The 13531-nt window shown below is 35.7% G+C and overlaps 1 protein-coding gene across 8 annotated transcripts in view; it reads right to left on the bottom strand.

Moving 5' to 3' along the window:
- Positions 1-1387: 1387 nt before the first annotated feature.
- TBX4 (T-box transcription factor 4) overlaps positions 1388-13531 on the bottom strand; it is a 125028-nt gene continuing 112884 nt past the window's right edge. For 2 of the 8 annotated variants that reach the window (XM_072136437.1, XM_072136436.1), the window contains exons 8-11: positions 10657-10809; positions 8624-8712; positions 7887-8146; positions 1388-3405 (exon numbers count right to left, since the gene is read on the bottom strand). In XM_072136437.1, coding sequence (XP_071992538.1) covers positions 2783-3405; positions 7887-8146; positions 8624-8712; positions 10657-10809 — 1125 coding nt within the window. In that variant the 3' untranslated portion in view covers positions 1388-2782. The remainder of the gene's footprint in view (positions 3406-7886; positions 8147-8623; positions 8713-10656; positions 10810-13531) is intronic. The other 6 variants (XM_072136438.1, XM_072136435.1, XM_072136442.1 and 3 more) reach the window with 6 other exon arrangements.

Raw genomic sequence — 13531 nt, 5'->3', positions numbered from 1 at the left:
AAAAGTACCATAAAATATGTCTAAAGGGGTAACTAAAAGGGTTTAATTTGAATTTTATTGTCTTAAACTGTTTTTAGCTCTGAGAAATAATTGTTGGTCTGGCCTCTTCTCTCCTTTCTGAGGAGTACTTTTGGGTATATGTTCATAGTTCTTTTGGCATTGGACCAGGTGCGTGTATTGGTTAGGGGTGACATGCTATCATAGAGCTGCTGAAGCTTCCCCAGTTTTCTGTTCTGAATTTTTGTTTAAATTGCTCTGAGAAATAAGCAAATACATTTTCCAGTATGGGAAAACAAAATGTTGCCTTTTGACTACCTTGTAAAGCAACCCCTTAACATCAAGCATGACTTTTCCCTTACAAGATGGCAAGCAAAGAGACAATGTTTTCTTGTGCCATCCTGAAAAACAGATTTGCATATTTCTCAGAATTGCCCATTGGAGTTTTAATGGCTGTAAGTCTCCAAACGCTTGCAGAGGTGGTTTTTAACAGCATACTCACCATAAGGAGTCTTCTTATTTTTCAGTTAACTACTGCTACACCACTTAACAATATTAACACTAAGCCACAACTTTTACACAAATGAAATATATTTTTGAATTTCTATAATCAAATTGTAAGACAAACCCAAAAATGTTTTTAAATATTTTGATTGTTTTTATTTTACAGATCATCTTCTTACTAGCCACTCCCTATGGACAAACATATTTTTCAACTTTGAAAATGTCTATTAAAGGACATCTACCACCAGGATCAAAGATTATAAACCAAGCACACTGAAATACTGGTGTGTGTCCCGATTAGCAGGATGTGTTCTCCTTTTAGATTCTTATGCCCCAGTTTTAATGAAAAAAAAGGCTTATTAAAAAAAAAATATGCAAATGAGCCTGAGGGGCTCCAGGCACCATATGTGTTGTTGGAGCCCTCAGCCTCATTTGCATCATTTTAAAATCTAAAAAAAAACTAAGGAATATGAAGCTTAAAAAAGAGTGGATCCTGTCAGATGTGACACACCAGTATGTCAGTGTGCTTGGTTTACAATCCTTGATCCTGGTGGTAGATATCCTTTAAAAGTAAAGGAAAAGTTTGCCTATCATTGATTATGCACTTTGAAAGGGAACCTGTTACCACATTTTCCACAAAAACAGCTAGTGGCAGGTTCCCATAGAACCCTATCAACAAATGACCCCTTCTTTAAGCTAAAAATGGTTTCCTCACATCTCCATAAAATCATTTATAAACCTGCCTGGTATCTAGCAGTATATAGAGCAATTCGGGGGGGCGTGACCTAATGTCATGTGACCAGGGTGACATAATCTTAGGTCCTTTAGCTTCCTAACACTAGTAAACTGTACACCATGCACATATCTGACCACATAAAATAACATCATTCCTGCATGCACTTCTAATCCTCTCCATGCAGGACTCTGTGATTTCACGCAAACAGATATATGCATGGGGTACAGTTTGCTAATGTTAGGAGGCTAGAGATGATGTTACCCCGGTCACATAACATTACTGCTGAATGCTAAGTAAGGGATAAGCTGCTGGATTCAGCTGGCGGACGCCACACCCTCCTCAACTTGCTATAGATATCCCTGGATACCAGGTAAAATTTTAGTGATGAATATTCTTTTCTCTAAAAGAAGAGTATCAGTTAGTTTCTAAGGCTCTGCGGGAACCTGCCACTAGCTGTATTTTTGAAACGTTGCGGTGCTGCTCTGTGTCATAAATGGTGGATTATGTCTTATCAATCTTACCTGCTGAGAGGTGATCACTACAGAACAGGAAATGTCAACATATTATGAAGATTTAGTGACATGATTTAATTAATTATTTCTACAGACAATAACATTTCCCCCCTAAAAAGGACAAGTAAATGAAATAAATGTTGCTTGATAAAGGGTTGTAGAGTGTAGGCCATACTAAAATGTGTACAACACTCATTTAGTCAACTGCTCATAATGTTAACATACGTTTAGTGTTTTTCACTATTCCAACAGAAAAAAATTATTAAAGAAAACTATTCTACCCTGGAAATATAGCTAAACATCATTATGTGAGTGCAATAGAAAAAAGGACACTTCTGGAATTGGATATTCATATCTTCTTACAAACTGTAGTGAAAGATCAATGAAATGAGGGTATTACTTCATTAAACATTGTTTTATACCACTCAGTATAAAGTCCTCATTATCTAACAAGTAAAAGAATTAGTTCCTAGTTCTCTGAAGCAAGCTGGGTTTTTTTTAAATAAGGTGTCTTCCGATAGATATATATTTATATATGTATATATAAATGTTATTTCTCTCACACAATCATTTCATTTTTCTCATAGCATGATAAAAAGTCTTAAATAGATGTCTCCATGAACCCTGGTAAAATTCACAATTTTATTAAGCATCTCAACTTTATAAGCAAAGCTTCATCAGACATGTGGCTCGCATTTGTGTTAGATATATATATTTTAAAATATATATATGTACACATATATATAGGTATAAATAACTATTTAGCATGCAAAGATTTAGTGATTCCAGGCAATTTCTACAAGTTAGTTGGATGAATTCTCTGCTATTATAGCTGTATTAAACACCTCAATGATTCATCCATATAAATGAGACATCTAGATGGGGTGATTCACCCTGTTTTGACTAAAAATAAATCTTCATTTGATTCATAGGTGAAAGTTTACTGAAGTGCAGATTACCCACAGGTATTAACAAATCAGATTGTCTGGGTCTTTAGAACAGAAATCAAATATGGTATATGTTGGAAGTGCAGTCATCCATCAGTCCAATTTTCCACAGTTCCCATGCCTGAATGATACTGTAGTGATGATTCTCTGGATAATGAAAAACTTTGGGAATATAAAAATTCATTTGCTGTGTTTATGTGTGGTGATGGGGGCTTTCTTTCACACAAAGATGGGTGCACTCTCTCTCTCTGAAAGGATGAAGTTGGGACTCTCTCTCGTACTTGAGACTGTGAAAGCTGATTGTATACACTGAAGTGTGATTCACTTGGTGGCTGTGATCCTTGACTTGCAATTGTCGGAAGGCGAGGCATCATGGTGGTGGTGGTAAAGTGAGTTGGGAAAGGCTGATATGGAACAGTTTCCATTGTTTGGACACTATAGCTTGTGTATGGTGAAACAGAAGTCCACATGTTGCAACTTAAAGGTGGTGGTGGAGGAGGTAAATCATCAACGCCGGATACTCCCGCTATTTCGGCTCCAGAAGTAGAGTACATACATGCATCTCTTGGTGCCACTTCATTGCGGTATGGTGGGCTTAACATCTGTTGGTCGTATGGTGGAGGTGATCGAAAGTAGTGATCATCTGCCATAGAAGAAGAGGGATCGAGATAAGATCGCTTGCAAGGAAGCTCTAGGTGACGTGCACCCTCTGTAAAAGAAAGAACTAAAACTAAAGGTTATGTAAACCAGACAAGGTGAGGCTTTAAAAGATTTTACCTTTCACTGACAAAGTCTTGGAACGTACATATATTTATTTATTTTATTATATTTATTAAACAGAGGATCTGATCTGATTATAATCATGCACGCAATGTAAGGTAGCAGTGCATGCCACCAATAGAAGTTTTGTGACGTATTGTTTCATCTGACCATGTTATTACTCCAATGTCTTATTTTTTCTGTATACTCCATGATTTGTAAAGCGATGCGGACTATGATGGTATTATATAAATAAAGATTAAGTTTATCATTTAAACATTTGCCAGTGACCTTTAACTACATATGCCACAATATTTAACCTGTATAAATTAGCCTTAAGGCATATCCAGACAAGTCTTTTAAAACACTTGATGGATAATTTAGAGTGCTGCTTCATGTTTAACACTCAAAAGTTGTGTTACTCTAAAGTGTGACTTACTATTAGATGTTTATATTATAGAATTTGTTCCGTGTTCTCTGAGTTTTACAGTAATCATATGATTTTAATAAAAATGCTTTTGCATTTATTTTAGCTTTTTATGATCATTCATTTAAGTCATTTTGACTTCACCATGAATCATGTACCACAAACACTATTATCTTATTATTTTAAAAGGCATGCCAAGCTATAAAGATAAGCTTATAGATATTGGAGGATCCTGCCAATTGTGATAGGATCTCATCTGACCCTGGACATGTTATGTGAGGGATCAGCATTCTCCATTTTAATCTTGTCAACCTCCCCAGAAAGATAAGCAGCACCAGATGATCCCCCTCTCCTATTAAAAGAACATAGTCATGACTGAGCTAAATATGTGCATTTATACAGGAAGATAATAATCAGGTAGTTATCTTATGTATGCTTATCTTTAACTTGTTAACTATTAATTACTGTTTGATGACTATGTTGACATGTAATAGGGAAATTTCAATTAAGTATGGTTAATTGTACTGAGATCCCATAGTTTACTGGGGGCAGCAGAATTCCTACCCATATCATCATTTTCTAAGATTTAATACTACATTAAAAATTCTTCTAGTAGTAGCTAAGATGATAATACAGTGAAAACTAAATATAATCTGAAGTAACATAGAGTGGAGATCAAATCTTTTAGATGTGATGGAAGACATAGCTCATAATCAGTCCAAAAAATAATTGCATTCAGATTTTATTTGTTTAATGTACAAATGTCCTGCCTTTAAAACTATTTACACATTTCAGGGACAATGCTGCTTTTATGAGTGTTTCTAACCTGATACATGAACATAGATATTACTGATTTTTCTGCAGAGTGAACTAATACTAACATGCTCTTTTCACCAGCACAATCATGAATGAGTACTGTATTCTTGTACCATGTTTCTTAGAGTTATGTAGGTTCCCACAGGTTCTGCATAACATAGTGCATCAGCTCTGCCTAAACTAATACCTAAATGGAATATGTCATTAGGATTTAGACCCAAAAACCATATACAACTTGTTACCATGGATAAGGACAGGATCAAAATGATGCATTTCTATATTGTTGAAGATTCAGTGTTAAGGCTAAAAACCCCTTTGAATGTTGTATTCAAATAACCTGTAAGTAGAAAGAGGGCAAAGAAAATTTCTATTATGATATCCCCGCTTGACTTTATTGATTGTCAGTAGTTTAGATACATCATAAGATGTCTGGGAGCCAGCTACTGATGGTAGCACATGGTGATGCTATAAATCCTATAAATAGAGAAGGACGTTTACCTGTATAACTGCTTGGTAATGGCTTGTAGGCCTGAATACTAAGCTATAGTACCTTAAAGAGAAAAAGTCAGCTTACAGTCAATCACCTGGATCCTTGTAACTCACGAGAAAGCAAAAATTATTTTCCAGAACCATGATGAAATTTAAAAAAATCAATCCATCAATCCATTCAAGCATCCTTACCCTTGCTCATAACCACATTAATGGTGTCAGTTCCATTTACTGATATACTCCATATTTAACCATGCCATTATTTTACATAAAACAAAATAAAATCCATCCATTCTTCAAAAGAAAAGAACCTACTTATACTCAGTTATATGAGTATATGACATTATTCAAAATCATCTCTTATCCTCATATACTTAAGGCTGCCAATGGGGGGCTGCAGTCAGGGGCCTGGAGTCACAGAATCCTCTTTACCCTTCCTCCTGAATGGGATATTTACAGTCACTCTTAACCTATCTCTCAAATCTATATTTTATGTGATCGTACTGACATTTTAATAATGGTACATGATCTCATTTTTAAAATTTGACCCTTTTGGAAAACAAATGTTGAGGTGGAAGATCCAAAATGCCTCCCCATTGAAAAGCATTTTGTGTTGAACCCCCATTTATTATTATAGTTAATTCTTTTAATGGCATATGTTTTCAAACATTTGATACATTTTTGTTGGATCTCTATAAAGTATTTAGCTACTCCTGATATAGTTCTTTGCTTTCAATATAATTCAAGTGTTCAAGAAACTTACTTTCTATATTCTCCTTGTACTTCCTATGTAGAATTTCTCACATAAGGAACACCCTATGATATATTTTACTATTATTATATAATCGTTGTATTATTTTATTATCTTACATCCATTTTTCTCATCTTCATATACAATTGTTAAATTTGCATTAATGATTTTTTTTTGGTCGATTATATGTTATAATAGTTACATAGTTACATAGTTACAAAGTTGTGATACTATTAATGAGTATAACATGAACAATTATATGTTGTACAAAGTACAGTGCAGAAATGAGATTGTATAATATTAATCTTTCAAATGAAATAAAGTCGTTGAATAAATCTATCGTGACAATATATTATTCCAGTAAACACTGGATGCTGTTTTTAGTTCCTATTTCTACTACGAGGTGTCTCCATTACTTTCGTGTTATCGTAGAAAGTTAAGGAACTGTTTGAGGTAATCATCATCTTTCACCATAATCATCATCATTATTCTTTGTCCGTCTGAGGATCTGTATGGCTATTTTTCATGTGTGCTATTGAAAAATTACCTTTAATTACCTTTAAATGCTCCCTTACACTTTATTGTGCAAGTATCTTTCAGATCAGATTCATGTAATATCTAATGAGTACATCCATGTCAGTATTTTCCCCAATTCACACGAGTAGAGACATAGAATTTCCCTTTGGTTCACTTTCACCCAGTGTTATCTGGCTACTGATTGAATTCCCTATGCCGTCTCCTGCAGCCGTGCTCAAGACCAGCAAGAGTTACCACCATGTGACTGTTTTAGCCCAGGTTCTTAGTGCAGAGTTCTGGCTTTTGATAAATATACTGTGCTCAGATTACTCCAGTTAAAGCTCTTCTTACCTATTCATATCCCCTGTTAGGGTGCAGATCTATATTTTAGTTTTTCTGATTTCCCTATGAATCTGTGATTGTTTTTGGGATCTCCGTTGGGACCCAGATTGTCTACTTCTGTTTTGTGTTCTTTGTTTGTTTATCCTGTTTTGTGTACCTGCTTCAGCATAGGAAGGGACTGTCTTTGTGGTGGTCCTATATCATCTAGGTTACGCTGAGGCAAGCAGGGAGGGCTGTTGGTGGGCTGCAGTTTAGGGCTGAATGTCTTGTCTTGTCCTTCCTAAACCCAGTCTCTTCATTTTAGAGTATAAGGAGGAGATTATAAGTAGTTCATTTTTTTATAAGAATGTATGGATTTTATTCTGTTTTATGTAACATAATAACATAGTGTTTCCACTCCTGGTCCTGATAATAACTGTAGTTTGTATATGAAGTATTTCAGGAACTGGATATGATGCCATTAATGTGGTCATGATTAAGGATGAGGTGAGGATGCCTGAAAAATGTCTGAAAAATTGCTCAGACAATTCTGTAATGATTATTTTAAATTTTTTTTATATTTCATCCTGGTGCTGGAAAATAATTTTTGCTTCCTCCTGAATCCTAAGTAAGTGTTTGCACATGCAGGGTGTGCCAGATTATTGAAAACTGTGTGCTGTTCTTTAATTATCTGACATACTCTGCATGTCTAGTTTGCCTCAGTATTAATAAATGCGCCCCATTCTCTTTAAAATTTAGAAAACAAGCAGTCCCCTGGTTATGTACAAGATAGGTTCTATAGGTTTATACTTAAGTTGAATTTCCATGTAAGTCAGGCTAAGGCTGCATTCACACGGTAGTTGGGGGATGTATATACGGCCGACATATATACGTCCCCCATAGGCATGACGCCGTACGGAGCGGTACAGTGCTGCACACCTGCGGCACCAGTGCTGCGGTACAGAGGGTACAGAGGTTCTGTTTGTTACTAGGGGTTGTCTGTAAGTCAGATGTTCTTATGTCAGGGACTGCCTGTATAATCATTTTGATCTGGGAATTCAATAAGTACTTTACATGTAAATAAATTATGTTTTTGAAAAATTCACCGAACCTAGTTGTACAATACCTCTTCTTTTTAAACAGTGATAGAACAGCCCAGAGTCCCTCTGAGCTGTAAATGAGTTGAGCGGTAGATCTTGAGCATCAGCTGCACCAAACTGCATATGTGCCCCATTCTCATACTGATAATGCTGTAAACCTTGGTGGCTGCTATGGAGTGCATTAAGGTCAGACTTGCTTGTCAGCTGCCCTGGATGACTTGATACCAATCGTTGTCTCATGATGCTTTTAGATATCACAGGGTATTCTTTACTGGGGAAAAAATATTAATTAAAAGTTATTCCGGTGGATTTAACATACTTTTGGGTATAGCATCAAAATGAGTAAATGATCACTTTTTCTACAGCAGTTGACTGACTTATGACCCTGACTGGTTCAGAGGGTTGGCTGTGGCAGAGAAAAAAGGAACAGGCAACAAATATTGTTTTTTACTATAGATAGTATTATTATAGATAATTTTAATTTTAGATACATTTTAATTAAGATATTCTACCGTGTTATGACTACCAGTTGATTTGCACATCAGCCTATAAAATAAGAGCTGTATATCTAATCAATAAGAACTTCAGTTTACAGTTCTTTTGTAGGAAAAATTAAATCTGCTAGCAACAATTAGGCGTGTCAAGTTCTACCAATGCTTTTAGGAATATTTAGAAATAGTTGCCTTTTCCTTTAAACTGCAGTAGTCTTCTACTTAATATGTGTTTCTAGGTAGTCTGTATTAGGTACCTTTGCAGACGAGCTACACGCAAGTCACTGTCATCACTTCCTCTAAAGCCTTTGGCAAAAGGGTTATTTTCAATTTTCAACTGTGTTATCTAAAACAGTCATAAACAAAGGAAAACTTTTAATAAACACAACACACAACAAACATAAAATAGAAATCCAGGCTTTTTTTTTAACCAATTGTCAAAGTATAACAGTCATTCATTTACCTCTGAGAATAAATGATTAGGTCTATAAAAGGTTAAAACATTTAATAATCCTTAATTGGTGTTAAAACATAAACTATAGTATCTCTACTCAATTGTGAATTGTGCATTCTATGCTGTAATTGAATGATCATGACCGTCTTTCTTAACCCCTTAATGACATAGGATGTAATAAAACACAACATTGTTTTTAAGGATGTATGGAGAAGGCTCAAAGTCTGACACCAAACAGGACGCAACTTTTATGCTTCCATTGGAAGTTTAGCATATCTCCCTATCCAAGGATTCCAGGATAGGTTGAGAGTAGATATTGGTTATGGATAAATGTAAAAGCTGGGATTCTGAAGGCTGCTCTATATTTCCTTGATCAATTTCCTGTGAAAAGATTTAAGTGTGGTTTGGCTAAGATTGGGGCTTATGAGGACAGGTGGAAGGCTGCTTGGCATAAATGAAAATGGTGAGTTGTGGCTTTATTGTTTGGATCATTCTTCTAGATCAGTGGTGGCGAACCTATGGCACGGGTGCCAGAGGTGGCACTCGGAGCCATTTCTGTGGGCACTCAGACCATCGCCCCAGGACAGAGTTCACCAAATAGGACCAATTCTTCCTGCAGTCCCAGGCGGACTCTCCTTTCTTTCTTTTCAGAGAGATCCTGGAGAGAAGCTACAACGAGAGTCTGATTTGCCCTCCTTCTTTCAACTGTATTGGTGGCCTCAGGGGGCCAATTCGATTGAAAGATGTGGAAGAACAGGTAGCAATAAGTTACTGCTTAAATTGTCATGTTGGCACTTCACAGTAAATAAGTGGATTTTGGTTGTAGTTTGGGCACTCGGTCTCCAAAAGGTTCGCCATCACTGTTCTAGATCATGGGTGTCAAACACAAGGCCCAGTGTTATCCGTCCTGTCTCAGAAGAGCAACCGGCTTCAGAGCCACGTACACCGGCTGCACAGAGCCTGCTGATAAGAAGCCTGCTGATGCTTCAGGAGAATGGGGAAAGATGAGTATATGTTTGCTTTGCTTTTGTTTTTTTTCAAACAGCAAAAGGATGAAGCGAGGATGGATGGAGTTTTAAACAGAAGGGAAATACATTGGGGAGGCTACAGACAAAGGGCTATTATAACTGGGGGGTTACAGAAAAATAGCTATTATAATGTCCCATTTTCCCTTTGTGTCAATAGATGTCAATGATGATTTAGATGTCAATGGATTTCAGTTTTGTGATTTGGGTAGTAGAGCATCTGCTTGTTTTTTTGGCATGGTATAAAACTTTATTCCATGAATGCTAGAATCAACAAACTTTCCTAAATATCAACTTAGGTTTGACACTCTGTAACCTGTAAACCTGGAATTTTATGGTCACCCTCTTCATAAGTTCTCAGTATATACATGTTCTGTAATTACATTCACCTTCAATTTGTGGCCAAGATTTTCTTATCATTATTAGATTATTAGATTTGCTGCTATGTTTGAATGACATATACGACTGTATGGGTAGAGTCGTTAGGAAATATCCCAGATGGGACATATTTCCATTGGTTTCTAACTGAATGTTCTTTACTTAACAGTGAAACTAAAAAATAAAGCAAAGACTGCAACCTTGTAGATACATTTATAAAAAAATTGGAAACATTTATATATAAATAAATATAAATATGTGTGTACATTTAAAAAATATATATTTTTGTAACTACAGGGTGGTATTTTTTGCCTTATTATATGTATATGTATTTGTTTTTCAAAGTGTATTTGGGTTCAATCATTTTGTGACCATTCTATTATATCTCTAAAAAAGAAGTTACTATTAGAAAACATGTAAATATGTTACTTACCTTGTGATTCTGATAAGATGTCACAGATATAAAGGCTGTCTCTGAGAACACATGAGTACAGAAAGCTGTATTCTTGGATCCAAATGCATTGTTTTCATCTGCTTTGACTATATGTAGTCGTGGCTGGTATTTATGCATTGAATTTAAGATTATCTGAAATAAAAAGTCATATATATTAATATGAATATTATGTAAACACTTTTTTACCTTTAAATCATATTTGTCAGTTAAAAGTTCAATTCAGCAATATGAAAAATGGGAAATATTTACATTTGAATGTAAACAAAATATATATTTTGGGACCCTCAGGCAGTTAATATCCTTTCTAGAATAACATTTTTATGTGAAATCTTTTTATAAAAATCACCTCCAAACTCACATACAAAAGAGAGAGTTAAGCTACAAGGGGGACTTTCCCTTCCTATAACCATATTTCCATTTCAAATGTACATAGAAACATACTTTTGGTGTCATATTAACCCCTTAATGACTACGCCATTTTTTGTTTTTGTGACTTCATTTTTCACTCCCACCTTGAAAAATCTACAACTGAAGGATCATGAGAATTGTAGTTGTAGATGGTGACCACATTGGAGATACCTTCACCTACTTAGAAAGCCCATAAAATGAGAATCATAGAAGCAAGCAATTTAACCCTTCAGTGACCTGGTCCTTTTTGCATTTCTATTTTTCCCTCCCCACCTTCAAAAATATTTCTTTTTTATTTTTCTTTGTAAAGAACTGTATGAGGGCTTGTTTTCTGCATAACAATTTGTATTTTATAGTGATTGTATTTAATATTCCATGACATGTATTGGGAAAAAGGATATTAAATTCCACATGCAGTAAAATTGGTGAAAAAACACATTTGCACCATTTTCTTGTGTGCTCAGTTTTGATGGGTTTCACTGTGTGCTCCAAATGACACTTGTCTTTAATTGTTTTGATCAGTGTGATCAGTAGGCATATCACATTTTTACAGGTTTTATTGAGTTAACACATTTTAAACAATTAAAACCTTCTGTACGACACAATATTTCTTGATTTCACCATTTTCTGACACTGAAAAATAACTTTTTCATACTTCAACATAAAGTGTAATTTTTTTGTGAGATGAGGGAGTTATGAGGGAGTTATTAGCAGTTTCTTTGCTATCTTCCTCAGTTTAGAATGGCTCTACAGTAGATTTGTTTCCTGACTGCACTGATTTTTCCTGTGCTTATGTATAATTGTTTAGAGATATGGCTTCACAGAGGGGAGGGGCTGCAGCTCCCTGCTCACTCTGGAGGGAGCTCATGCGATAGTGCTCTCTGTGTGTAACTGAGTGTCTGCAGCTTTGTGAGTACAGAAGTCTCCTACACAAAATAGTGAGGTATAATGTTTCATCTGTTCCCTATCAATCCCTATCAATAGGATTTTGCCGAGCTTTCACTGTCTTTCTCTGTACATCATTGTTGTGTCATACACTCCTCTGTAGCACCCACCGTCCAAACACTTTCTACATAGCAGAGAGATGTTAAACCTTAGTGCTCACACAGCACAAAACTACATGTAAACTTCATGAAACTGTTTAACTGCTGGTTTCTACTACTGGTTACATTCTCCATTCTCTGTATTTTTTCTCTTTGATGAAAAATGCCAGGCTAGCCATGGTATGGATCTTGTATATACAATATGCAGTGTTCATTGGATTAACTTGTAGGAATCTCACTGGTTTTACTGCTAAATTACCTAATGAGAAAACAAAAGGCATCATGGGAACATTGGGCAGGCTAAATTTGACTCAGCTTCAGGGAAGTCACGTGAAGAGGTTACTCTTCAGCCACTTCACTGCTACTAGGGAAGATTTTTGACAAGCAACATCAGAACAGAAAATACCATCACCTGGAAAGAAAAGGGGAGTAATACAAAATAGGAATTGTTCTTAAAGGGGAAATCACATGAAAATTTGGTAAAATTCCTTATGACATCAATAAAGACATAGTTAAAAAATTGTGTGCTGCAGATAAAAATTAATTCCCCATCTTTTTTAACTGTTTGTATCTTTGTTCTGTAGCTCAATGAACCACACATTGGATAGGATTTAAAATAGATAGATCGTTATCTTGAATATGAAACCAAAAAAAGTTAGAAGTGTCTGAAGGGGCACTCCCTCTGCAGTCTTTAACCATGACTCATCTCAGGCAAAATATGACTGTTCTTTGCTCATTTAACTTTTGAGGAGGGTTATTTTTATAGGTAAACAGGCAAGATTTCACATAAAAGAGTGAATTCTGTGAGAGAACAAGTGGTTTAATGGGATAAAATCTGGTAACAGATTCTATTTAATCTCCTCTGAAGTTTACAGCACAGTAAAATGACAGTGATAGCCCTACTCCATGAGTTTTTCATGGCTAAGCAGCTGCAGTCATCACCTTACATCAACAAGCCTATGCTAATTGATGGAGTAGTGTAAAACATGTTGCTACACTGGAAACATGTTTAAGGAGTGAATAACTAATGGTGATGCCTGTATTTTTGGAATCTGTACCAACTGTAAAGTTTGGTGGAGGAGGATAATGGTATAGTTTTTCAGGGGTTTGCCTAGGCACCTATTTCCCTAGCATACCAAGACCTTTTATATTACTGTATGCTTTTACATTTTTGGAAACAGTTTTAAATTAGCCTATTTGTGATCCAGTATTACTGTGTCCCAATGCATAACACAAGGTCCATTATCACATGTTTGGGTTATTTTTGTGTGTAAGAACTTTATTCAACTCCTGCTGCAGAAAACATTCCCCAAACCATGACACTTCCTCCACCACCTTTCACTGACTTCTTTACATACTTTGGGTTCAGGTTGCCCACACTGCAATGAACAAGTGTCATGCTA

This window comes from Engystomops pustulosus, chromosome 2 (assembly GCF_040894005.1).
Source record: "Engystomops pustulosus chromosome 2, aEngPut4.maternal, whole genome shotgun sequence".
NCBI lineage: Eukaryota > Metazoa > Chordata > Amphibia > Anura > Leptodactylidae > Engystomops > Engystomops pustulosus.
This window is presented reverse-complemented; position numbering and strand designations above follow the sequence as displayed.